Source organism: Malurus melanocephalus, unplaced genomic scaffold (genome assembly GCF_030028575.1).
Source record: "Malurus melanocephalus ecotype Western Australia unplaced genomic scaffold, MMel_1.1 scaffold_165, whole genome shotgun sequence".
Taxonomy (NCBI): Eukaryota; Metazoa; Chordata; class Aves; order Passeriformes; family Maluridae; genus Malurus; species Malurus melanocephalus.
In genome coordinates, this window is record NW_026623397.1 from 143,846 (window position 1) to 170,647 (window position 26,802).

At 38.4% G+C, this 26,802-nt stretch overlaps 1 protein-coding gene across 2 annotated transcripts in view; it reads right to left on the reverse strand.

Moving 5' to 3' along the window:
- The window catches only part of KCNQ1 (potassium voltage-gated channel subfamily Q member 1), a 323,629-nt gene that overhangs the window by 92,249 nt on the left and 204,578 nt on the right, over positions 1-26,802 (reverse strand). For both annotated transcript variants that reach the window (XM_057372145.1, XM_057372144.1), the window contains 4 exons: positions 15,763-15,838; positions 9,064-9,158; positions 8,718-8,764; positions 7,852-7,913 (listed from right to left, as the gene is read on the reverse strand). In XM_057372145.1, coding sequence (XP_057228128.1) covers positions 7,852-7,913; positions 8,718-8,764; positions 9,064-9,158; positions 15,763-15,838 — 280 coding nt within the window. The remainder of the gene's footprint in view (positions 1-7,851; positions 7,914-8,717; positions 8,765-9,063; positions 9,159-15,762; positions 15,839-26,802) is intronic.

The window sequence follows — 26,802 nt, forward strand, 5'->3', positions numbered from 1 at the left end:
GAAGAGATGATCTTATGGCCATTTATTTTCCTTTAACCTATAAGAAAGACAAATAAAGTCTGCTGTGTAGCATGCTGTGCACACGTGTTGTTCACTTAAATCCTTTTTCTCTGATCAGCTCTACAGGGCATTAAGTCCATACAAGTGTTCCACATTCTCTCTGGGCATATGCACCGTGCATTTCCACTGCACATCAAATGTAAACAGTCTCTGCACAAGAGCGATGGAGGCTAYGTTTCAAATCTTGCTTGGCTTTATCTTTGAATGCCAGACAAAACAGGCTTTATGTGGTTTGATAAAAGGCTGAGTCACCCCCATTTGCAGACCTTACATCCACTTGCATACCTACTCAAATATAAACACCACCAGCAGATTCCCAAACCAGCAACTAATCTGAAGATGGTTTCAAAGATTATTGACTGGTAAGGCATTATTCAATTCCTCCAATTTCTCCCCCTCCCCAAATTCCTAGATTTTGTAGGATATATTGCATGTTACCTAAAATTCCTCTGGGATTTCTGCTCTTAATAAGCAAGCAGACATCTSTGCTGATCATAAACACACAGCCACTGCCAATGTTAAGAATTACATATATATGTAAGTATATATACTATGTAATACTTTGAATTGTAAAGGCTTACACTCTCTCCTCAGCATTCTGCTTCCCAACTGCTGTCTGYATCCAGAAGCACTAGAAATTTGCCGTAAAATCTATTACAACTGACTGAAACAGGAATTCTTTTCCTTAGGAGCACTTTTTTTTCCTTTTTACTCTTCATAAAATCTGTAGAGGAGTATCACAGACAACTCATGCAAATGAGTCATCAGATCTTAATTAGTCATTGCTTTTGAGTACTAGCATAACCACTGTGTGCCAGCTTGAACTACCTTCAGCCAGTCCGAAAATAAAGGAAATATTTGGTCTTGCTTAACTTCGTTTTTCGGTGCTGCAGAASTGTATACTCCCATTTCCCACAAATAAGCCAATAAACTGCAGTATTCTCACTATCTGTGGRTTTATGTTCAATATTAGGTTTTAAAAAAAATTTTAATATAATCCCATTTAGTGTGAACTAAGGGCTGACACTTCAGAAACAGAACACCACAAAACATCACAACAGCTTGTAAYACTGCTCTGTAGGCTAGGTAAGCTACAGCACCTAGAAACTATCCTACAGGTTATMGATTGCACTTGTCACAATTTATATTAAACTGTCTCAAAATTTATGCAAAACCTGATTGGTTTTCATTTGTGCAGCGATAGGATCTAATGATGTTCAGACAGATAAAGTGAATRCTAACACACAGATAAGTGAAGGCCACTCCAACGACCCTGCAGTCCTCAAGATTTGGCGCTGCCAACACCCCATGGATGTCCTCTAAAACAGGGGACTGCTTAAAGGACCTTTGTAAACAGATCAGATCCAATGTTCCACAAGGCCACGTGGGTGACTAAATCCAGCAGCAAGCAGCTGTGTATAAAGCCTGGCATTAAAAGGGTGAATGGAGCAAGACATAAGTTTCTCTGCCCCACTCATCTTATTTCTAGTGCAAGACCTGTAGTAGAGTCTTTAAAAAAAAAGTGTAAGAAAGCACATATGCATAAAACCATATTTTTTTTTATTTTACCAACTCATCGCTGACTACTGTTTAAAGTACTTGCTAAACTGGAGTTTACATACACACATCCTGTTTAATAACCCTCAAGTGAGCCTTTCTCCATGGCTTTGCCTAATCTCTCTCTCAGTTTGTTTCTATTCTAGCTACTGAAGCTTYTGGCAGCAGTGAATCCAACAAGTAATTGTTTTTTGTTTTCATTTTTTTACTGTGTATGCCTGATAATTTTATTTTATTTTACTGTAGGTGGCAGGATGGGAAGTATAGGACAGTGCAAATAGAAATCTATAGTTTTTCATTTTTTATCTACTGAAATAATATCAGATTGCTGAGAGAAAAACTATGAAAACTGCAAGGCTGCCTAATGACCCAGATTGTTGAAGGATGTCCTTAGTTGTAGTCCAATTTAYAGAAAATGGGCATCCTCCATCACAAAGTTCAGAACGGAAATTGCTTCCGTATGCCTGTACTTCAGCATCTGGAAAAAGACTAAGGATTAAATTAATAGGGATACTTAATCTTCCATATGCCTCAATATTCCTCCACATCCCCCAGGTTATTACTTCTGCCTTATTGCAAGAACTTCATACAAGATGAGTAACTGCTTAGCGGTGTTTGTTTGGATTTTTATTGATTTCACGTATCTTTTAAAATTTCCAGCCAATCCCACAGCTTTTAGTTATTTTTCTTGGTATCTGGAAGGCAAATTTCACACACCTATTGCAGAAGCTGCCAATATTCAACACCAGAAATGTCTAGTGCGTGTTCAGCCTGCAAAGTGCTGAGTATTTCCAAGCCAGACAATTTCTGAAGCCATCTCTCCAAGTGATGGTTCTAACCTCGCTTTCCAGAACTGGCCAGAAAGTCGAGTTGTTTGTCAGTCTTTCACCAGCGTTTCTAATCAACTAAAAATAAAACTAAAAYGTTCCTGTCCATTGGATACTGGTGTGCAACAAGGGCACCATYAGTCAAGGGCTTTCTTGAAGTTTGCACTAATTGCTATGCGACCCTAGGAAGCATGGTAACTGTTCCCAGGCCACAGAATGACATTAAAATAGAGGAAAAACCCACCAAGGTTTGTTCCTATGTTAGATAATGCAGTTGTTTCACATGAAATTGGAAAACTGGACATACACAAAGAATTCTTTCAGGTAAAGAAGCTGTCAAAATCAAACTTGGTGTTTTTTAAGTCAGGAAGAGGTAGATGAGACAATGCTTTTCTAAGTAAAAGGTTAAACTATCTAATGTGTGCTCATAGGATTGTAAATATGGAGCATCAAATAATGAGATGATAAATAGGGACAGACCTATATTTTGATTTATGACAGAAATACTATCATAAAAGTAATGTATTCATGGTGCTGAGCAAAACTATGTCACAACAACCAAAAGAAATCCTCTCAAAGGCATGCAACTTTTATTTAAGATTAATGTTTCCACCTACCATGATGAGGGAAAACTAAAATGTTGGCTCCTCAGGTSAAAGGAAAGACCTTTCACCTTAAATGAGCACTGCAGCATGTCCTAAACTTTTCTGCATTGCTTGGGCTGAGAGTTCATKATTTGAAATGCCATAATTACAATTTGCCCTATGATACACAAAACCAGCAGATTTTTAACGTTACTGTGAGATTCCTCTGCAATATATAACTCAAGTTTACATATTTCTAAGCAAATCAACAAGATAAATAAATCAGATATGGAACCTTTTGCAATGGGCAACTGTTAGTACATTAGAAAGCAAGAGMAGAGAAGAGCAAGAATGAAGTCAGAAAGAGGAACTAGAGTTATCAATGGTCATTCTCTTCATTGGAAGGTCAACATGGTTTCAACCAAACTGGTTTCTAACATATGTATGGATAAAATCAATGCTCCGGTGGGTGAAACAATTACAGAAAACTATTAAGCCAGAAGAAAATGTCATAACATGTATAAAAATGCTGCAACACAGTCTTCACGACTTTTTGAAAGCCACCTCAAACATGCCTTTGCAATTATTTCTCTTTAAAAGTTACAAAATCAGCACTCACCAAAAAAGGGTATCAAATATTTATCACATCCTTACCATTTTACTGAACTCTATACATTTAACAATAAAAGACATGGTAATGAAAGACGGAAAACCAAATCAGCATAACCAGAACTCCAAAGGCCTGTGAGAAGTACGCTGCCTTCCAGCTTTGGTTTCCAAGATCAATTCAGATTTGCACYGTCAACTCAACAACCACAGCAGCACCTATTTTAGGGTAGATGCTTTCAGGTGAAAGATCTATTTTTAATCATTTTAGAAGTGGTGCTATCTGCTTTCTGAGTAAATCTGAAAAAATGCAATGATCTCCGTGTTGCTCTTTGTGTTAGTACTGGTTAGAATACAAGGGCTCACCTTTTCAGCTGTGAACATGCAAAATGTGTATGTGCTTGGAATTAATATGGTCCTGCAGAACTGTTTGATTCACATTAAAAGGTGCCACATGTCTCACTACCACAAACCTCCTGCACAAATAGAAATCTCCACTTAAATCACTACAGTTGGACATTTAGCAACAAATAGCCTAACTCCTAATGTTTCATGTAACTGAAAAAGATTATTACAAGATTTTAGTTATGACCTTGGCAATCCTGATATTAATACTGTACTTACTGTCAGATACGGGAACAATTCTGAGTATATACAAAGGGATGGCCAGAAAATTGCTTTGGATTCCTATAAACATTCTTAAAAGGCAAACTTTTAAGTGTTCAGTTCATTGCAGATGATTAAGTCTTATTTTTAAAATAACCTAACAGAAAGAGAGCATGTCTACTGCTCAGAATGGTTTTTAACTTTTTTTTTTTTTTCAAATCTGGGTTATGTTATTCTACTCTGGGAGGTCCACAGGCAGGACCTATAGATATCGGCCTGGTTTGCAGGGACAACAGAGAGAGTCCAGGGACCGGCCACTTGTAGCTTTCACTGCATATTCTGGATGATTTTGTGCAGTGCCCGTATTTAAGACTGAATTTCCTCAGGGCARCCAGGCAACAAGCCTCGTTGATTACCTGAAAAGTGCAAACCGCGCCTGTTACAGCTAAATTAATGCCTGGCAAAAGGCTGAAAAAGAACAGATTAATGTGAAAATTAAAAAGCCAGCGTTGCAGCCATTTATAGCCAAGCTAAAATTAGCGTAGTGAAAAGAAAACAGGAGCTGCAGGACACAGAGTTTCCCAAGTGCTCTGTGGGCTTGCTCCTGGCTGGAGCTGCTGGGCACACCCAGCATTRCTGCCCTGGCAGGCAGCGCTTGTGGCGTGAGGATGAAGAGCGCTGTGTGAGGAGGAAGGGCACTGTGCACACACAGCTGGGCCCATCTGGAAAAACTGTTTTTGATTCTGAGCTTGGTAGCGAGCCAGCTGCGGCCAGGTTCCTTGAGGGTAGGCTGAATAGTCACTCACAGATGTTTCAGGATAAAAAGAGAAGGCTGGCCACCGCAAATAAATCGATTTGCTGCAGCAATCCTGCTCAACAACATTCCCTGAGGTATCTAAACACACACTCTTGGACCGTGGGCACTTGGCAGGGTGTGGGAGCCCAGTCTGGGCGCTGTGCTGGACCATAGCTGGCTGGTGTCSCGACAGATGCATGGCAAGGCAGCTTTAGGAGAGCACAGCATCTGCCACCCTCAGCTTYGTGAGCAACAGAGAACAATGGCAAAGTCAAAATGTGCCTTGGTTACATGTTGGATCCTGATTTCATGATGGATCATGATTTCTTTTCAGGAGGCCTATCAGGCWGTGCAGTTTCCAGTTACATTCACAAAACCACCTTTTCAGTATCTTGCCAAAAGTACAATATTCAGCAGGRAGGAATCTGCAGGAAGGCTCTCGCAAGTGTGATTCATTCCTTTGGCCTTTTGTACATTAGGAAACAATCTTTAGGTTTCATGCTCACAAACTGCCTATATCACAAAGTCAAAGTTTCTTTCAGTGCACAAGATATACAGACTACAAGACTCTCCCTTAAATGAGCATCTCCTAAATTTACAGAAGAAAACACAACATTTTGATGATGCTAATACTTGAAAATTCAGATCTGCGCCATAAAGGATAATAATTCCTGCCAATACACTGCTGATAAAGCATTTTATTCTAAAATGTCCCTTCTAGGAGCCATCTCCTCTGTACTGCTGGCTGTGTATGTCCCTCCTCTTACAGGAGATTTTCCAAATGTGCAAAAGGTGTTTCGATGCTGACACTGCCCTGCAGCACTGAAAAATCTGTCCTCCTGAAGTCCCAGACTGAAAACTAATTCACAAACCAAATGGGATGAAACTGTTTAAAATATTTTGTCACCTTAAGAACCACCTGATATCCTTAACATGGTGTTCAGCTCAGGAAGGATTTAACTGTATGCTGAAAGCACACCATGCACCATGTACTTTATGGGAAAAAGAATGTCAATCTCTGAGAACAAAAATACCAAAAAATTAGCTTTGGCCACCATCTGCAGCTGCAGCAAAAATGTGATTCTAGCAYTGCCAGTGTGTTTTCACATTAACCACTGTTTGCTGAGTCCAACTGAAATTCTCTATTTTTAGCCTTTCAGCTACTTTCAGATAAAATTCCTGCAGATAGGACTAGCTGTATAGGGCAGATAACATACAGCTCTGAAACCACAGATGACCTCATGCAACTCCAAAGAAAGAAGGGTCTGTTTCTTAAAACAAGGCTAAAATTTAACCTGGCTATACTAAAATTATACAGGGAGTGTTTTACAGTCCCATTACAAGACATAAAAACCCAGTCACTATAAATTCATGGTGTACTTATTTGTAAGGATGTAAAAAGGAGTAATTAATAACCCCCAAACAGCTTATCTCTGAGCCAGTACAACACCAAGGCTTTCCCAGGCTTGCTGGAGATTTTACAAATTGCACTGAGAAGCTGCTTTAGCTGCCATTTGAGAATTATTTGTCCACACTGAAAAGTCATTGCTCTTTGTCACAAGTCACAAGACATTTTCTAGTGTTCCACACTTCTCGTTGACATTATGGAGAGAAAATAAATAAAYGTAATCCAAACTTTCTGTAAAGGGCTTCCATGTGTAAGAACACATATTAACCACAGATGCGAGRGAGCAGTGCACAGTGATTCTTCTTTGTGCTAAATGCACTCTGCCTTCCTCTCTTCTACTTCCCTCTTCCATTGTGTCCCCCCATATACCAAAAGAAACCTGTTTCCTTTAAAACACCATTATTTCCAGTAGACTGAAGAGCAGTCTTYAGTGCCGTCACTCAAGTTCATCCAAGTATTTAAGGAGAAATGTGTAAGGAATAGGCATGTCGCAAGTGAATCAATACAAATCAGGGTGCTCAGCCCTAGGGATGTATTGCTCACACCTCTTTTAGCTTGCACAGTACTTATTTTTCCAGTTTRCTGGATATTTCTTCAGAACAAAACCTTCATGAAGTTACCACATACTTCCAGYAGTGGAAGAAACACTCTGAGAGTTCTTTTCCTCAGGAAAAAGTTTTAGTCCAGATCCATGAGTGAAATAATCCTAGAGAAATGCTTTCACTCCCTCACCAAATCACTCCAAGACATCAGGAAAAGATTCATATTCTTCTTTCCTAAATAACAGCAAAGGCAAACCTGCATTTTTTTACAATAATACAACCTCTACCTGTCATCTATTTCTTCAAGTACAGCCAGCATTGAAATAAAGGGTTACAAAGCACTGTTAATTTGTGATTATAGAATAAGTCTGATTTTTTTGGATTCACGTCATTTGGAAGGAGAAACTCCATTTGTCATAAGGAATGAAAACCAGGACGGAACAAGGTTTGTTATTTCCCTCTCTAAGGAATTGTAGGTGRACTTATGTAAACAACAGAGAGCGATCAAAGGGAAATCTTAGGGACCATAATATACCGAGTTATTAAAGGAACAGAGCCTTTTATCTATTGTGGAGGAAGGAAGTAAAACATTGAGACATATGTAACATATACAATTAAATGTAGAAAACCCCAAGCAAGTCCCAAAAGAGACTGAAATCAATTAAATTCTGGTTTTTAACTTGTTCTGTTAAAATGACAAGTGAGAACCAAAAATGCAATCTGTGACAAAAATTACGCTCCATCACCTGGAAAAGCCAGGCATTCAACTCTATTTTAAGCTGAATTTTCCTCCACATCCTATGAAACAAGCACTGTTCGATCACAAACCATGTCCTCATTCACTGCCAGTTCAACTGAGGCTTACCTTGTCCTCCACTCTGTTCAGCCTGGCACCAATCGTGTTATTTCCTCGATCTTTGCTTTTCTCTGTGGAACAAGAAACATTTTCAAATTAATATATGGTGGTATAACAAAATAGCAGCAAACCACAACAGGGTGTGTTTAACTAGCCCACCAACGCTGTGTAACTGAACACCTTTGCCAGGCTGATAGATCCATTCCTTAAAAGCAGTTTTCTGTTTCTTTTTATAGCATTGGCCCACGCCATGGCTTTTAATAGCCCTAAGTTTAAGACATTTTCAATCTTAGTTTTATGCTTTAACTAGGGAGAGCAAAAATGTTCCCAATTTAGTTATGTTTTAATTGCAACTTAAAAACAATCTGCCACTATGCAAAGATCTCTGCAGCCAACTTGAATACCGCATTTGGTAACATTTTATCTTTTTTTCCACAATCTAAACTATGTAGAAAGATGAGTTTTCAAGTTACATAACAAGACTTTTCATTAGCCAGATTGGTCACAAACTGAGTCCTTTATGCTCCTTTTTCAGTCTCCTTTCAAAGCTATCAAACATCTGTGTGAAWATTACCAATTCCACAGGAACTCTGTAATCTTAGCACACCAATTTACTGAAAATATGGTGAGTCTCAGAGACACTAGAGCGAACATTTTTAAAACTTCACTGAAAGTAGATGCTTTAAGTATTTAAATAAGAACAACTCTAATTTAGAGGTGGCAATGACTAAATATTGTTGCCAATGCCTGATCTTCAGAGCACAATCGGCTGGCACTGTTTAAAAATTTGGCAATAAAAAGTGTTTTAACAAGTATTTTCCATTGATTATATGTTCATCAGATTAATTTTAGACATGTCCTTTATATTAACTTACCTGAGACAGATATAAAAAGAGATGGCTTTCCTATGGACTGGTCCAACCTACAAACAAAACAAAACAAAAATTTATGCAAAGAGTAGCCGGAAATTAAAAATATAGTAACAAAATGGGATTTGATTTAGATTGCTCTAGAGCTTCTTTAACCAGTGTAAAGTTTTAAAATGCCYATCACTTTTCCATGTGACTACCATTATTTCCTCTTTTCCTTGTTGCCTTGTCCTGCCAATATGGCATATTTAACCCTATCAGTTTTTTTATCCATGGGCCCCAATCACTGCCTAATTTACCAACATCCTTCTGCTGCTGTTTACAGACACCAAGGCTGGGTTCACTGACGTACCTCCTCTGCAGCTCCTTGATTCGCACCATCAGGTTGAGGTGGCCCTGAGAATATTGCTCAATAACATCTCGGACATCGTAGGGCTTCCTGGCTTGCTGTAAAGGAASAGACAAAACCCATGCCTTTAAGTCACAAGGTAGAGATATGGTCTGTGGCAATGCAGCYGTTTTTTAAGAGTAAACAATAAGTTCTTTTAACACTGTGCAAACATGTAAGTTATCTTGATTGTTGCCATGATCATACATTTTTGGTGGAATAATCCTGACAGCTTTCATTTCATCCACCTTTTTGTTACTGCAGGTCTGTATGCTTTTCAAGAGATAATCCACCCAACTGGAGCTCGAAAGAACTTGGAGCCAAAAAAAGTTTATCTGGAATTTTGTTCAGAAGTCCATGCACACTGCAGTTTTTTTGGGAAGTAAGGTTCATACTCCTTGGCCATGAAAACAAACAAGCTGAGCTTTCAAAACTGCTGTGAAACACTGGTGCAAGAAACACCCAGTGTCTGGAATTCGGACCTCATATATGGGAAAGATTTAATCTGACCTATTAGGAATAAAACAACTTTTGTGTAGTATCAAAAATAAAGGCAATAGTATCAACCTATAAACACCAAGATGAAGCAGAAAGCAAGTAAATGAACGTGTTGAAGGGCAGCAACAAATTAAATATATTAATATAAACTAGAGCTCAGTCAGTGCCAGAACTGGAGTTCCCAGCACAGGAAAGACACTCTCAACCTGTTAGAACAAGGCCAAAGATGATCAGAGAGCTGAAGCATCTCTGCTATAAAGACCAGGTGAGAGAGCAGTGCTGGTCAACCTGGAGAAGGGAAGGCTCCAGRGAGATCTCACTGGGGGCTTTCAGAACTTGAAGGGGGATTTGAAGAAAGATGGGGACAGACTTTTGACAAGGGCCWGTAGTGACAGGACATGGGGGAATGGCTTCAAGCTGAAAGAGGGCAGATTTAGATGGGATATTAGGAGAAAATTCTTTACTGTGAGGGTGGTGAGACACTTAAAAAGGTTGCCCAGAGCAACTGTGGATGCTCCATCCTTGGAAACATTCAAGGTCAGGTTGGGACAGACCCTGAGCAACCTGATTGGATGAAGATGTCCTTGTCCAGCCTAAATTTCTCTCATCCTTTTCAGAGAGGAAATGATGCTTTTCATGTCTTTTGAAAAATTTTGTATCCCTGTTTAKCTTTTCTTTATTTGTTCTATTTATTTATTTATTTTTAAACAGGAAGGTTTTGCTTTCTCACTGGCTTTTATCCTTGTGATGCCATCATCCCCTGTTTTAACTGACCTCTTTAAAAGCAAGGGGCAGGGAGTTTGCACAAAGATGACCTTTAAATATCTCTCCCAACCCAAACTATTCCACGATTCTAAGATTTCTGACTCATTCATTAAGCTGTTTATAGACACTTGGCAGATAATTTTCAAGGTTTAGTGAAAACCTTGGTCCCACTGAGTTACAACTTCTCTTTTCTTGCATCTTTTGAGAACAAGGACGACTTTTCAGTGGCAGCTTCCCAGATACCTTTTGAAGTCTTGAAAGTATTATGTCACCTGTACTTCAAAAGCATCTGATTCTGCACTGCTTTATTTTATTTCACAAACTACAGACTTTTCAGATTCCCTACCATAAATACATTTTTTTTCCTAAGATGAAGGATAGCAGGATGCCATATAAAAAACAATCTGTGGCACCTTCATGCAGTGCCCTGCATGTGCCTGGAAGTAGATCCCCCATTTCAGGAATAATTATTTTAATGACAACACTTCAGCAAGCAAATTATAKTTCAGTCTCCCAGATTCACCAAGTCAACTGAAAGCCTTGGGTGRATATGAGACACTCTCTAGTGGAAGGCTAAGCAGGAATGGGAATTGCTTCAATCTAACCAAGGAGCACAGAAGAATTCCCAAGCATCCCAGCTGCTGACACACATAAATCATAACTAACATCCACAAAGAAAAAAATATGATTCAACAATGGCATAAGCCTGTAAATCTTTCCATGGACTAGCACGGTAAACATGGTGATATTAAAAAAAAAAAAAAGTCTTGGATTCATTTTGTACTACAAATAAGCAAAAGAGAAATCTGCAAGTTTGAAAACTGCAGGTTCAGAAAAGTTGTTCTGTAAGAACAAAGACGCAGAGCTTTTTCCTACCATCCTCACACTCTGATATGGGAGCCTGACAGTAGTGCAGGCATTTCCCTGCCTGTTTTTCATTTACAGTGCTGTTTTTTTCTCTTTAAAACAAGAATTGAAAACTTGTGGTGAATAGAATTTATGAAAAAAGCTAAATTTCTGAGTACCACAGGGTGTTTAACAACCAATACTGATTTTTCTGTACCTACTTGACACTGAAAGCTGATACTGTGTGACAAAATATTCTTGATGTCAACAATGCATTAATTTTTTTAAAAGCAAAAAACCTGCAGCAGGTGATGAATGAGTATTAAAGAAACAAAAGCAGAAGCCAGTCTCACAGCTTTCCTTAACTGCTTCTCTTCTCTCCTTAGGTTCCTTTGCTACTTAACCAAAACTCTTCTTAAAATTTCCCCCCTCCTATATGAAGGTATGTAAAAGGCACAAAAGCCAATGCCAAATATTAAATGTGTCCCACTGGCTGTGGATGTTGTTGWTCCTTAGTAACTGCATGGACAGGGTGACAGATGTGGGAAAGGGAGAGGGGAACCCAGGAAAGGGGAATTTCTGGGAAACACAACCAAGTGACAGTAAAATAGAATGGGTAGAACACACTGTAATGCAGAGGACACTGAAGTACATTGTTTGGTAGAGTCCAATGTGGAGATTAGAAAAGATTGCATACACAGTTCATATGAGTCACATAAGATGATGAACTACAAGACTATAAACGTAAGATTTTCCATGGAAACTGTAACAAATCAGGCAACAGTTATGTCATGAGTAGAACTGCAACCTGTATTTTTAATTTATGCTATGTATAGAACATTTGCCATGGTGAAATCATACCACAAGTTAAAACCTAMGGAAATGAATTTACTCAATTGGGAAGAATTTACATGGAAAGAAAATTTTAAAAGTTTTCAAAATGAAAACAGGAAATCAGAACAAATTCTGGTCTCTGTATCTTTGATGGCTATCACAGTTGTATCCATGTACACAAGTTTTAAGACTTCTAGAAACTTTCATAGTAGGAAAACAAAGGTTATTTACTCATGAATCAAGATAAYGGGATAACTGAGTATGGTGATTTTCTTTCTGAACTTCAGTTGTAAGATTAGATTGTGTCAAAAACATCTGCTTTATAACTAATACATAAAATACGTTATTGGTAGGTAGGGTGAAAAAAAGCCTAGAAAAGCATTCATTTCTGAGTCTGCTTTCCCTATATTCTACAAAATTTTTCCTTAACCGTAAGTCATTTTCTTTAACTGATACACAGGACTTGTGTTGAATGTGATCTTTTGTATAGAATTTGAAACAGTCCTACAGACTTTACGAGAACATAAACACATCCATAAAAAAGGTATTAATTCTTCATAGTATTATGCTGGGTTCTTACATGGGCATCATCATAAGGACTATATTTAAACCCAGACTTTGAAATACAGCCTRAATTTCTCTCATCCTTTYCAGAGAGGAAATGATGCTTTTCATGTCTTTTGAAAAATTTTGTATCCCTGTTTAGCTTTTCTTTATTTGTTCTATTTATTTATTTATTTTTAAACAGGAAGGTTCTGCTTTCTAACTGGCTTTTATCCTTGTGATGCCATCATCCCCTGTTTCAACTGAGCTCTTTAAAAATATATATCTAGTCAAMTTAGGCCTACAGGTGTGTCCTGAAAACAGCTGGTATAGTTTAAGAACCACGCTGGGTTCATGCTGGGACCTATTTTGGAAAATTTTCCTCTTCCTCTCCTGCTTCCTATGCTGCCCCACTCAAAAGCTTCACAGGCATCTCTAAAAAACACTCCTTTAAAATGCTGGCCTTCCTTAGTATTCCAGCTAACTTTAAGCATGATTAGTCCAATGGACTTTTGTTGAAATTTGGTTGGGGATTTGTAGTGTTTTTTTTTCCATTAGTTACAGGAAGAAAATATCTGAATTTCCTATTTTTTGTAACATATATTTCACATAAACATAAATCATAGAAAGCAAGAATCTGCCAGAAAAAAAGCCGTACACACCTCTTGAATGCTGAAAGACAGATTTTTAAAATGCATCCTCTACCTTAATTTCAGGTATCCCATTAGTCTGCTTATTAGGAACAGAACAGTCATTACTTGGCACATGTTTAAACAATTTAACTTCTTATGATTATTTTATGTGCATACAACAGAACAGATTTACAACACACTTTTGACGAAAGAATAATGACAGTGGTTATCTCTTAATTACAGGAGAGAATCTCAAAAGCACCCTGTGGCTTGAATTTCAAGGTGACTTTGTGTATTAAGTTACTTGGGTGCGTTGGAAAACTGTACCTTTGGGACTCTCCAAATTTTTAAGATTGACCATAACCTCGTATTCAGAAATTATGGAGAAGCATCAGATACTCCCTACGGTCCTACTGGAGATTCTGCTTCTGAAGAAAGAGCAGCGTATCACTTGTGCACAGGAGTGCCTTGAGATCCATCCCATTTCAGCCAAATGACATTTTCAGTTCTTTAGCAGCAGCTAATATTGATCATTGAGGAAGAAGGAAGACTGCTAAGGAAAGATGAGAGACAACCTTGTTGAGGGATTGTGCAGATGGCCAGGACCAGGCCTTTTGCAGATGCAAAAGTGAGAGTACAACTGAGAAGCCAGATTAGCAACCGAGATACTGAACACAAACAAGTTTTAAGTATGAACTGAATAGTCCCATTCTATTCAGTCCAATGCTTTTTCAGCTTCTATCAAATCATCTGCCGCAGGGGAGTTYCGTTTATTTGCCAGGTGGATAATGTTGCACACTGTTCAGGCATTTTCAAAATCTGTTTCTGACAAATACCACTTGGGAGGTAGATATACAATGTGGGGATTTCTTGTTACTAAGCACTTTAACTAATACCATGACAAATATTTTATGATCTAAATTTATGAGAGCAATGATTCAGTAATTACCACAGAGCAAAGGATCACAATCAAGTTTTAGAATGAAAATAAATTAGATTTCAGTGGAACTGGCCACATTTAGGCAATTATTCACACAGCAGCAGTAGACACATCACTGGAATGGACCATATCCCTTGACAAGTTACAAGTGCTGACCAAGAACTACTAAGGAACTTCTCAGCAAAATGACTATAAATGTTATTTTCAAGTAGTTGAGACATTGTGCCTTTCTTAATTTTAGTCTAGTAATGATAATAAAAGGTGAAATGTGATAGCAGAAACTTTCTGAAAGCACCCTCTTCAAGAAAACTCCACACATGGGAGAATTCAACCTAAACAGTGACAGCCTGAATACATTATACATAACTAAAGAAATTTTCTGAAAAGCTCAGGCAACCTTAGCCATAAATTAGCTCATGAATTTAAGGAAAAATGAAAATATTCAAAGCAGAAAATTGCTAAAGAATTCAGGCAGTGCTTCTAAATTTTACTAGGAAATCAGATTAATGGGTTTGAAGTAGCAGTAAAATTGCCTTACAGATCTATTGGACCATCAGTCATCACCATCATTGCCATTGTTTTAATCATAAATTTTGTGGCCTTCAAATTTGAAGGAGAAAGGATATCCTCGCATTTTGGAGGGTCTAAATTAAAGGTGGGACAATTTTCTGGTCTATTGAAAGCAGTAGTAGTGAGATCATGTATGAAAATGTAGCCAATTAGGTCCCTCTCATTCTTTGCATTTTCAGTTGTGAAGACTGTTCTCTGAAGATTATCCCTTATTAATTAATTTCAAATAAGGTAATACATTCATTACCTATATATATATATACACATATATTCTTCTGCTTTAAATCAAGCTGAAGGCTGTTGACATGTGTTTTCACTCRATTAATGAAATTGATTTTTAGGAAGTTTGCACTCAGAATTTTTTATTCAGACSAGGTAATAAGGTTAATTAGCTACTGTTAAATGCTTATGGTAACACAGCAAATGCAGTGGTACTGTTAAATGCAGTGGCACACGGGAAATTTGTCAATGAGAGCCAGAGGAGGAAAGAGAATCCATATCTCACAAACTGGGAAGGAGGTCTCCTACTGTGCAGAGGGGAGAATGGAAAAGAAATGAGAAACCTTCCAATACACTAACAAATTTCCACCTTGCCTCCTTATCAGGACTTCATTATCATTGAGTAAGGGACAGAAACAAGGCTGARGTAGCATTTTAATCTTTAATCCTACTGGCTCGGCATGAAAGCAGCATACAGCTCCGAATTAATGGAGACATACGAGAATGTTTGCACTGCCAGAAAGAGACAGCGATAACAGAGGGCTAAGGGTCAAGTCCATTAGCAGAAAATAACATTTTAATTCAGACTGCATTTCAGGAGTTTAGCCTATTTCCAGTACATCCACAGTTGACTAACCTGCCACGAAACAACCACCCTATTGAAGGAGGGAGAGAATAGTGGGTGTAGCTCACCCACTTTTTCATTTCAATTACTGAAATGAATTGTGGTAGTCTCTCTTAAGTTTCTAAAAGAAACAATGGATCAGGAGAATAAAAGAGTTTATTTAGAAAAGGAGCYTTCTATTCACAGCTCACCTGGAACTTTTTTTTCGCCACAAAATACTGCATCCTCCGAATCACCTTGATTGCAGCGCGGTGGTGCTCTCGCAGCCTGTGGGAAAAACAAGGTGGGTGAGGGGGGAAAAAGCATCTTCATCCAGACAGAAAATACAGTAGTCTGCAGAAAATCCTTCACCAACACGTGAATGTGCAGTGTAAGGAGCTGCCATCCAGCCTAGGAGCACAACACAGCATTCTGCTGATCTTCCTCACCTTTCAAGGAGACTATGAAAATCCAGGGTTTTATCTGATCCATGCCAGCTTTGTACACRTTTCACAGCTAACAGAGGTGTCCACATAATCTCCTCCTGTGTCAAGCAAACCTCCATGCATCCATCCCAGTTTCATTTCCACAAAAAACCCCCCAAACTCTCAAGTTCCAGCCATAAGCAGCTTTTATACAGTCACTCCAGAAATCAAATTTTGAGGTTTTTTCGTTTGTTTAGGGGTTTTGGTTGTTTTTCGCCCCACCATTTTTGTACATGTTTCTTCACTTACATGAATTCTTTTTTCCCAAGAACTATTAAAAAAAAAAAAAAAAACCACTTGAAAGATTTTTGATTTGTCGACTGCTAAACAATCCAAATGATATTGTGGTAGCTGGATGTAACATCTACATACACATATTTGCCCAAACTGAAGTGTAACTTTATATAATAACAAAATAATCTTACAGGTCTTTAAAAAATATATCCCCCTCTTTGCCCATAYGCCTATGATCTAAAAACAATACAAATGTTTTACTCATTGTACTTTTAAATAGCAAATTTTCATGGTATCTGACATTTTTCAAACAGTGCCTTAAGACCAACAGTTGTTTCAAATTTTTCAAGGCTTGCAAAAATGATGTATTTTCCTTCTTAACATTAAAATACAATATCAAACATAAAGCCAATTATTAAGATTGCTCATTCTGTTGCTCTTACCAAGATGCACTTGAATGACATTACATCTTTATTTCCTTTTTAACCGCATGAACATCTAGCATTTCTACCTCTTATCCCAAACAGACTTCTAGGGATGGCTTTGGGGAGCAGCAGTAAAAGCAGAGTCACATTTTCCAGATSTTTTAACTTTATGAAATTATTATCAGCAATACTGATACACCAGTGCTGTCACATAGAGATGTCACCTTGCAGTGCTTTTTGTCCACACTGAACCTGACAACACTCATACTCACTAAGGGATGGAGAAATCATATTTAAGTTCTGTAAAAGTTTGTGAAAGATTGCATCTTTGTGATGATATAGCCTGGTATCACCCAAGTCTCTTCAGCTAAAAATAACCTGGAATTTTAGTGAGTATTCAGGCATTTTCTCCGGACATATCTCCCCCAGCAAACACRAGTTGTGCATGTGTTAAGTGGTGTATGTCTGTCCTTGGAATAGGTATTTCTGGGGGTCCCCCTTCTGAAAGCTCACACTTTTTAGTAGGAAAATAGCTTCCTGCAAAGCCAAATCAGAACAAAAAAAAGGAATATTTTCCTACTTCCTTTTGCCTCTCATATGGGTTCTTTCTGTTACAGAAATTATTCACATTTAGCAATGATAGAAAAGATTACTCTCTCCAGAAACAGCATGAAATACATWAAATACTTTGCTTTTCAAGCTAGGTGGGTACAGCTTTACACCGAAGAACTACAGATGGCTACCCCTAAGGGTATTTATAATTTGACTGTACCTTTATWAATATGCACCAAACCTGCAGCTGGACCTGCACAGGGAGGCCTTTCCCTCTGAACAGGTTACTAAGGTGTCTCAGAGTCACTGTCCTCAGGCCCCTGCTCCCACAGATCTGACTGCAACATCACAGTTCCAGTTAGAAAAATGGGAATGTGCTACTCCTAACTTGGACTGCTGTGAGTTTGGATCAATTCCCAGTGGACAGACTTAGCCTAATGCTAGTTCATGGTAGCCCTGTTCTGTGAGCCTGTGCTGCATCACTCTGCTGCTACAGATTTGGATGACTTCACCCAAACCCAAAGGAAATCAAGTATTTGGGCTTTTAAGTTCTGCTTCACAGAGATGGGAGCCAGAAAGGTAAACACTGTTTAATTTTCTAGTAAATATCCAACGTATGATATCATGCAGTTATACATCCTATACATAAAAGCACACAAAAACATCTTTTGACAAACAGAAATATATTTGAATTCCCATAAAGCTCCTTGTAGTATTTTGGTTTATGTCTCATTTCCTCTGGGGTGTTCTTCACAGTCCATTATTTCTGAGTAAAATATTTTTCTTTGGGACAGCCAGACACCAGTAGAGCACACCAAATCCCTCATTCTCTATCTAGAGGACAACTCTCATCTATAAGCAAGGCAGGCGGATAATAAAAATGATATTTGCCATTCAGTGAAATAACAAAACTACACCACCAAAATGATTTTCCAATGCAGCTATTCACCATCAATCCTTTTTCAGTGCTAACATGAACTACCGTGCCAGGAGGGAAAGTTRATATTCTCATTTTAATCCTTCCCATTTCCAGCTCCAGTAGGAAGCCTTACAGTAAGCTTGTTTCTGCTTATGCTGTGAAACGTAAKTCTGCACAACAGGCTGTCCTGATTCCCCAAGATTAAATGCTTCTGCGATGAGAGAAGGGAATAAAGGATTTAATTAGTAGCCAAGGTTATGATTCACCGTTGTTTGATCTCTTCAGCAAACTGGTAACAAATGCTTCAGTCAATTGAGAGCTTAACCATTAACCGGTGATATTTGTTTGTTCAGCCACTTGTGACATCTCTGAATTTTGGTTATAGAGGGGCTGTCTGCAACCTCTGGGCACATGGAACACGCTTAGATCTCAGATAGCCGCTCAGCACATTATCACCCTCACTTCTGTGAGCACTCTTAATTTTTTTACGAGTGTGTCTGGAAATGACCTCACCTGAGYGTGCTGCCAGAGCGCAGACTCACCTTCCCAGTGAGGTTTGTSTTCATCCTTTGGAGAAGCACTGCTGTGCACAGTGAGTCTCAGATGGCAGTGTGGAAGGGCTTTTTAGGGACTACTGGGATACTCCAGAGAGCCCACCTCTATCAGTGYAGCTCTCCTGCAATTGCAATCCCTTATTTTCATATGTTTAATTTTGCCTGACTTTGGGAGAAAGCCTGCTGGATAAGTGCAGGAGCAACCAGGGCAGCAGGCACAGCTTCTGCCCTTTTGGCAACAAAGCTCATTCCTGAGCATTCATGAGGTTTTGAGTCTCATCATCACCATACCCACTGATATCATCACTGACACCTGAAGGAACTTGCCAAACACCAACCGGCTGATTGTAATAACCAGCAGCATATTACCTTAAAAAGTAACAAATATAGTATGCCCTTAAAATCAAGCTAAAGATTGCTATTTCCAATACTGGACAACATCTCAATCTGCACATTTCTGAAGAAAAATTGCCAATAGCTTTCATTGACTAGCATTAATTTTCTTTCTCAATATGAACAGGACATCAAGATCACTCTGACTACAGCACCGTGTGACATTTCTCATGGACTTCAASTCACAGAATTAGGTCCTGAAGCCACCAAGGAATCTACAACATTGTTATACCCTTAGGAATCCAGCAGTATTCAACAACAGAAGACCACCCCAGTTGTAGTAGGGCCAATAGATTCACACAAACCTACATTATTTGCAGGTATAAACTAGGTTGGCTTTACACATGCACTGAATAACAACCTCTTGTGGATGTAGGACTGCAASCATAAGAAATGAGGATAAAAAAGCCCTGGCAACAAAACACAACGGATTGAGCACCCACATAAAAAAAAGAAAGCCTGGCAGAATTATAAGACTAGAAATCCGTMGTTTTTCCTGCCTTATTTAGTTGTTAAGACACTTAACCTACAACCARTCACTTCGATGAAACTTGATCTCTACATCAGTCCATCAAAAATGTGAACTGGAATTTCATTTTATTTGGAACACAARCATGATGAAGCACTTTACGTAATTCAACGGACATTCCCATTTGTTTGGGAAGTTGTTATACATTTATAAATACCCTGAACTGTTGCAATTCAGACTTTTGCACATTTGACTACATATTGTTCATTTTTCCCAATGCAATCAGCCAAAACTTTAGCAGGTTTCTGAAGCTGTGGTTCATTCCCCAGTCCCACACTCACTGACAGCCACAGTGAATGTCACTGTTCAGCCAATATCCACCTGCCTCCTTCCTCCCAGGGAACCTGCAGGGCCACCCCAAAAGAATGCTCTAGGACAAAGCCGACAATTTTTGGTTGCAAAAACTGCGTGGCTTTATGGGAAAGGAAGTAAGCAGATGCATAGTTCAGTTGCTCTGATTCAAGAAAAATAAAAAGTTTTTTAAAATTAAGTTTTACAARATTAATCCCCATTCTGAAAAGGAGTTACTTCAATAAAGAGTAAGAATGGAAAACCAGTTATTAATTAGAAGTATTTATTGTCCTTACAAAGCTGCTAAATTTTATCTCAAATCCCTAGTAATTCCATTAGAAGTTTGTTCCCCTTTTCATCTCAGGAAGGTGTTCTACATATTGGTTTAGTGTTAACAGAAATATTAAAGCARCAGGGCAGAGGAAAGGTGGTGCTAATTTCCGATCTGTAACACTTGCCTTTTTGTTCATGGGCAGAACATTTCATTATCAGGACCGCAATGTCTGGCACAGAGCTCCCAACGAACAAGGACTCTGATATTATCAGAGCTAAAAGATCAACGCTGTCAATTTAGAATGAGTTTAAGAAAAATGAAAACTCAGTTGGGGACAGCAACAGATTTATAGTATCTTTTACAAAATGCCCATTTCTTAGTAAACCTAACACTGATTTGAAGTCAAGCTCAGTTTTTAAAACCTATTTAAATWCTCTGCAGTCATCTTAAATTTCTGACTTGGGACAGGGTAAAGTATTAAGAAAGAAGACTGAGGTTGGTTGGCCTGAAGTTTTTGGCACTAATCATTATTTAGATTTGAACTTTATCTTTAATGCATCAGTTTTTAATCATGTTGTGCATGTGAATTGAAGTATTTTTTTCCATTCAGGCACTGAAAAACATTCCTTGTCACAGAATCTGGTGGATGAGATTCAGAGTAACTACATTAAGCCATTTCATTAGTGCATTTAAGCCTAATGAAATCTTCCATTCTTAGTCCTCCAGGCACTTTAGGTATAGAATTTGCTGTAGCTCAAGGTTGTTCTCTCATTCCCTGCCCATTCCCAGCTGAAGGGAATCTCTCTGTACTGAGCAACATTTCAGATGCTGTAAATTGGGACGGATTAAGTTGCATTGCTGTGTATTCTGAAAGAGGAAGTGCTTGACCACCATACCCAGGGATAAAATCAGAACCACTGATAATTTCCAATATTGTCAGCTATCTGGTTTATCCTTCCATTTGTTGCTAGCTTGGCAGCTGTTGTTTGCCATCATTATGGTAAGTTTACTGGGGGCTCTCCACACATGGCCTGGCCCATAAATGATTCACAAAAACCACCTTAAGGACAAACCAATAAAAGCTGCCCAGAACGTTAGAAAGGTACAACGACATTTGAAGAGCAAACCAGCTACAAAACTAAAGTTTAATTAAATGGGCTTAGTTTACACAGAATCACAGAATGGTTTGAGTTGTAAAGGACCTTAAAGATCATCTCATTCCAACCCCCTGCTGCGGACAGGGACACYTCCCACTAGACCAGGTTGCTCAGAGCCCCATCCAGCCTGGCCTTGAACACTTCCAGGCATGGGCCATCCACAACTTTCTGGGCAACTTGCTCGAATGCTTCACCACCCTCACAGTAAAGAATTTATTCCTGATACCCAACCTAAACCTACTCTCCTAGTCGAGAACCATTTCCCCTTGTTTTGTCACTACTTGCTCTTGCAAACAATCTCTCTACATCTTTCCTGTAGGCTTCTTTTGGGTACTGGAAGTGCTCCCATAACATTTTCAGTGTAAGAAAAGTCAGAAACTAGTAACAAGRCAAAAGAAATTTGAATGAATTCATCTATACCCCATGGTCCTCACCACCAGGGTCCTCATGGGTTTAAATGCAATAGAAACACAGAAACAGCAGAAACACATAGAACAAGAAGAATCAGAAATAGCAGGTAAGCTAGATTTTAAAAATTTCTTTGGTCTTAGCATTCAAAGGCATTTTAGTAGTTACTGGCAAACAGTCTGCTTATGAAAGATCTGTGTCTGCTAAACTCCTGTTCATGCTTGTAAACTAGTTATGAATGGGTAAGAYTTCATCAGATGAATTTGTTATCTAAACACTGACTAATTCAACAACAATAGCTAATTGTTTTGCTGAAGACACTTGATGAATAATTTCTATAGTATAGTATGCTTTAAGAGTCTAATTTTTAAAATAAAAGTTTCTTTTACTTAAATGCATGTCTCAGAATGTAATTTCTGCTCCCAACATAGGGGAATGCAGGGGCTGACTTCCATAGGAATATCAGTGCATCTAAATTTTAAAATTGCCCTGCAAAAGCAATGTCAAATTCAGGCTTTTGGTGAGCCCTTCAGCCAGTAAACAATTTGATTATTTACTAATTGCGAACATTAGCCCACGGGAAATTAGCTTAAGTTGAATTAACAATTGTACTCTTCCTCCCCCACTATGTAATTACCCAACTATATGTGGTTGGTCTTTTTTTATTTAAAATATGTAATTTTAAAACCACAGTCATCTTTTGATGGATTTGTATTTTATTTTACAGMAGCTTTCATGTCTCCATTCTCAAAAGTCATGGGTTTAACTGAGGAATCCTTTCATGTAGTGATAGCAATCCTCTTTTCTCTGCAGATAGTCTGACTTRGCTTGATTTGGCTTGCAAATTTTTAACATACAAAAAAGGACAAGTTTTGAAAACAGCATCTCCTTTGGGGGTGTTTTGATGTTTTAAACAAAACAAAAAACGGCTTCCAACTAGACCTAAGAGGATCCAGAATAGCTAAACAGCATGGGATTTTGTAATGTCACACTTAAATTTGCTCAACTTTCCTTGGGGGAAATGGTCCAACACGCAGTGTGTCTAGAACCAAGGCAAACTGCTGTAGCTAGAAGGAAGATCAGGTGTAGRTTTTCAGAACGAATGGCTGGGGCAAACAGATGTAGCAACAGAGATTTCCTTTGTGGTGTGCCCACAGTGATGCTAGCTAAGAAAACTCTTACAAGGATAGTTYGCATGGAAATCAGGCAGGAGCATGAGATTTCTTGTACATCTTAATCCACCTTTGCTGTATATATTCACAAYTCCATTTCAGCTTACACCTGTTATTAGCGCTGCACAAAGGACAAGGGGAAAAAAACAGGGAGATGAAATTATCTTTGGAAGGGACTGAGAAAACACATAGAGAAAGCAGGAAAAATATACAAGCCAGTTCCCATTTAGTCCGAATTGATTCTTGTTACCCAACTTTGGTGATGTMATTATCAAATACCAATTGATATTGACACCCACATCAAATCACAGTGAGCCTTTTTTCAGCTCTTCCCTCTCTGTGTCTTTGTTGAGTAGAAGGCTGCTGCTTTTTCACACGGTTTCAAGGCCAAGCAATTTGAAAGTAGTGAGACACAATGAGATCACAGATAAGTAAATAATAATGTACAGCACCCTTACAGACACAGTCTGACACATTAAACTCCTTTTCTAAAGAAGCTGAATTCAGAACACAACAGAGCTTTTTGTCCCATGCACACAGGAAGCCATGGATATTATTATTTTGTATCCTCTGGTTAAATGCAATCTTTTCAGATTAAAAAGAATATTTTTTTTTTGCAGAGCTTGTCATTTATGGCTCTGAATTAATAAGGAAATGCAGGGCTACACTCAGAGGCACCAAGAAGAAATACCCCTACTTCCGCTGGCTACTTGCCTCTCTATTGTTTGCCTATTAAACTTACAATAACCTTTGAGTATTTAACTGGCTGATGCTACACTACCTCATCATACTCAAGAAGTTGCTCACACTACACAGTCTTTGCTGTACTCATTGCAGGAAACTACAAGACCCCTACAAACTCAAAGCTGAGTTTGACTTTTCTATTTGGCTTAAATAGCATTGCACCAGACACACCTGTATACAAAAATATCTAATGCTGAGTATGAGATGTAAACGCATCAAAGTTATATAACTCATTAAGATTTCTCAACTATTTGTTTCTATTCTCAATTATTTGTTTCTACTCTACACAACCCATGCTAATTTAATATATGCTGTGTCTCACATCTTAATTAGGACTCATCATGCAGTACTACTGCTGCCATCCCATTTAACCTTTTGTTCTGAGACAAAAGAAACAAGCTTTCATTGGGTCAACGACTGATGCAGTTCATAGGGGATCCATGGAAGGTCAGGCAATATTGCATTATTTAACTTCACACAATGACTTTAGCCAGTACCCCCTTCAGTTTGCTCYCAAGTCTCTGTGATATGTGTATTTTAAATAATGGTGAACGGATGTAAAAATATTGTCTATTACTTGTAAAGCCAATCACAGGCAAGAGTGTAGAGTCACTTTATATCTTCAACTACTCTACCAAAGCAAAGTCAAGAGAGGAACTCAGYTGTTCAACACACATGAAAGTCACTGCACAGTTGTGACCGACAAAACTAAGCAGGTCTCCTGCTGCAGGGACAGGAATTACAGCAGGAAAAATCCAAAAGACAAAGGCTATTCGTGTGAATAGCAATGCTTAAATAATTAAACTGAAATCAGTGATGATATTATTTCAGAAATCCTAACATTTTCCATGTTGTTTTTTATTACAGAGGTGATTGGCAAATTCTCCTGCTGCTCAGTAATGAAAAGAAGGTCGAAGTTGCAGCTGTGAAGCTCTTTCTAAACACTGTATTCTAAAACTAAATGGCATCAAAACCCCCACCACTGCCACAAAAATCCACTGAAAAACATGAAGCCTAACTCTGCTCTCGTTTTCACTGTGGGACAACAGAAGGGACTGGGAGCTGATGGACTATTAGGTCACCTTGGCTCCTGGCCTGMCATCTCTGTAGGGGCTCTGCACGTTTCTTGTGTACAGGGATATAAGTGTCTTCTCACAGCTGCACTTTTTAGTGGGTGTGGGCTCCAAAAATAAACGGACAGAAGACGGCAAACACGAGGGTGTTTCTGTGGTTTGTGCAAGCTGCAGTGAAAAGCACAGCAAATGGTGAAAGATGGCATTGGGACAAGGGGACTTCACCTCCCTTGTCAAAGCCATCACTTCAGGGAAAAAAGGCAGTTACAAATGTAGTTCAAAACTGCAATTTTTGCAACTGGAAGCATTCTCCAGGATTTGTTATTTTACAATGGTGGAGAAACACATGGGATTTCAACTTGTGGAGAGCAGCCTTTCCCTATAAATCACGGAGTGTAATCTGAAACCTAGAAACAGCACAGGGGCTCRCATTTATGGATTTAAAACAGATGAAGAGCAAGCATGCTTTTAACCCTTTCCCCATAATTYCTTCCCAGTACAAAATAAAAATGAATATACAAATACTGAACAGAAATTAACTTGGCAAAAATCAAGATTAATACAATTCTGTAAACACTGAATAGTTTAGACTTCCCTAAGGACACAAACACAGAATTGTGCTAAAGAAAAGCACTGTAAAACTGTTAGAGCATAATCCAGTCTTTGGACTGTTCTTTCATCAACTTTTATTTAAGCAGTTTATCTTACTGAGATTAGGATCTCTCCTATAGAGCAAGACCTGGCAAACACAGGCCTCTGGTTTTGAATATCAGGCTATATTTCACTGGGAAAGAAGTAACTAGCAGCCTGTCATCTCACCATAATGTTATAAACTCCTTAATCAGGCAATACGAGAACTAATACTAACACATTAGCAATAATTTCTCTTCAAAAATATGTAAGAGTATTAAGATGACATATTATTGTTTCTTAAGATCCCCAATCATTTCTATATCAGTTTAGCCTCCCTTATGGCTCAGTGGACAAAAAAAACAAAAGCCAGCAAAGCCTGCTCCAACTTGAATCCTAAGACACAGCCTTCTTCTCGATTTTTTTTTTAAAGTTTAAATAAAAAAAAAAACACAGTGTAAAAGAATGGCTTGGAATATCAGCATTGCCAAGATGCATTAGYATATACTTTGTCAGAGTCAGAGTTCCAGTACTTCCAAAAACTCACTCACATACATAACACAATAGTGTGATTAAAACCAGAAATGGGTGCGGATTGAAATAAAGTATGATGGTGTGTCATGTTAAATCTCTACCCAGTATAATATTTTAGAGAAAACTTTAAACCAACCATCCCAGGACAGATGACAGGAGAAGAGGAAAAATAATTTTAAGCTTACTGCAAGATTACTCATTTGCATACACAGTATTTGCCTGTGGCATTTCAAGCTCTGTCCCTTTATCAGCAGCAGTTCAGTGAAGTGGCACTTTTGTCCATGTCTCCTGATGAAAATTGAGGGTGCCTCTGTACTTCACTAAAAAGGTGGCAGTTGATAGAAAAAAMCCCCCATCTTTAAAGTGGCAACAATGGGCACCTAAATCTTCTTCAATGAAGAAATAGCTACCTGAGAACATCAGAAAAATGCATCATGAAAAACAATTCAATCTTAGCCCACTGGGCGTGTTGTGGATCATCCAAAACACTCAGTCATGGCTAGAATTTTGTGCCACAATAGTAGGAGGGGCAACATTAAAAAAATCTGAGTTCTTTCCAAAAACCTTGCTAAAGTTCTTCCACGTAATTCTAGTTGCAAAGAAAGATCTGGGGGAAAAGAGTGTATAACAGAAATTAYATTACTAGCCCAGTTCGGTCTTATGACCAGTATTTAATATGTCACATTGTGTGTTGGCAAGTCTCCATAACCGTAATAGTAATGTCTTTTATTTTAAACCATTTCAAACCAAAGACTGATTGTTCACAAATACATAYTTTGTGAAAAACTTAGGGGGAGAACATCAACAGCTCCACCTTCACCCTTTTATCACAAAAGCTTTTTCAAGCTRGAGTCCAGTTTCAAGTAGACCCTCCCATG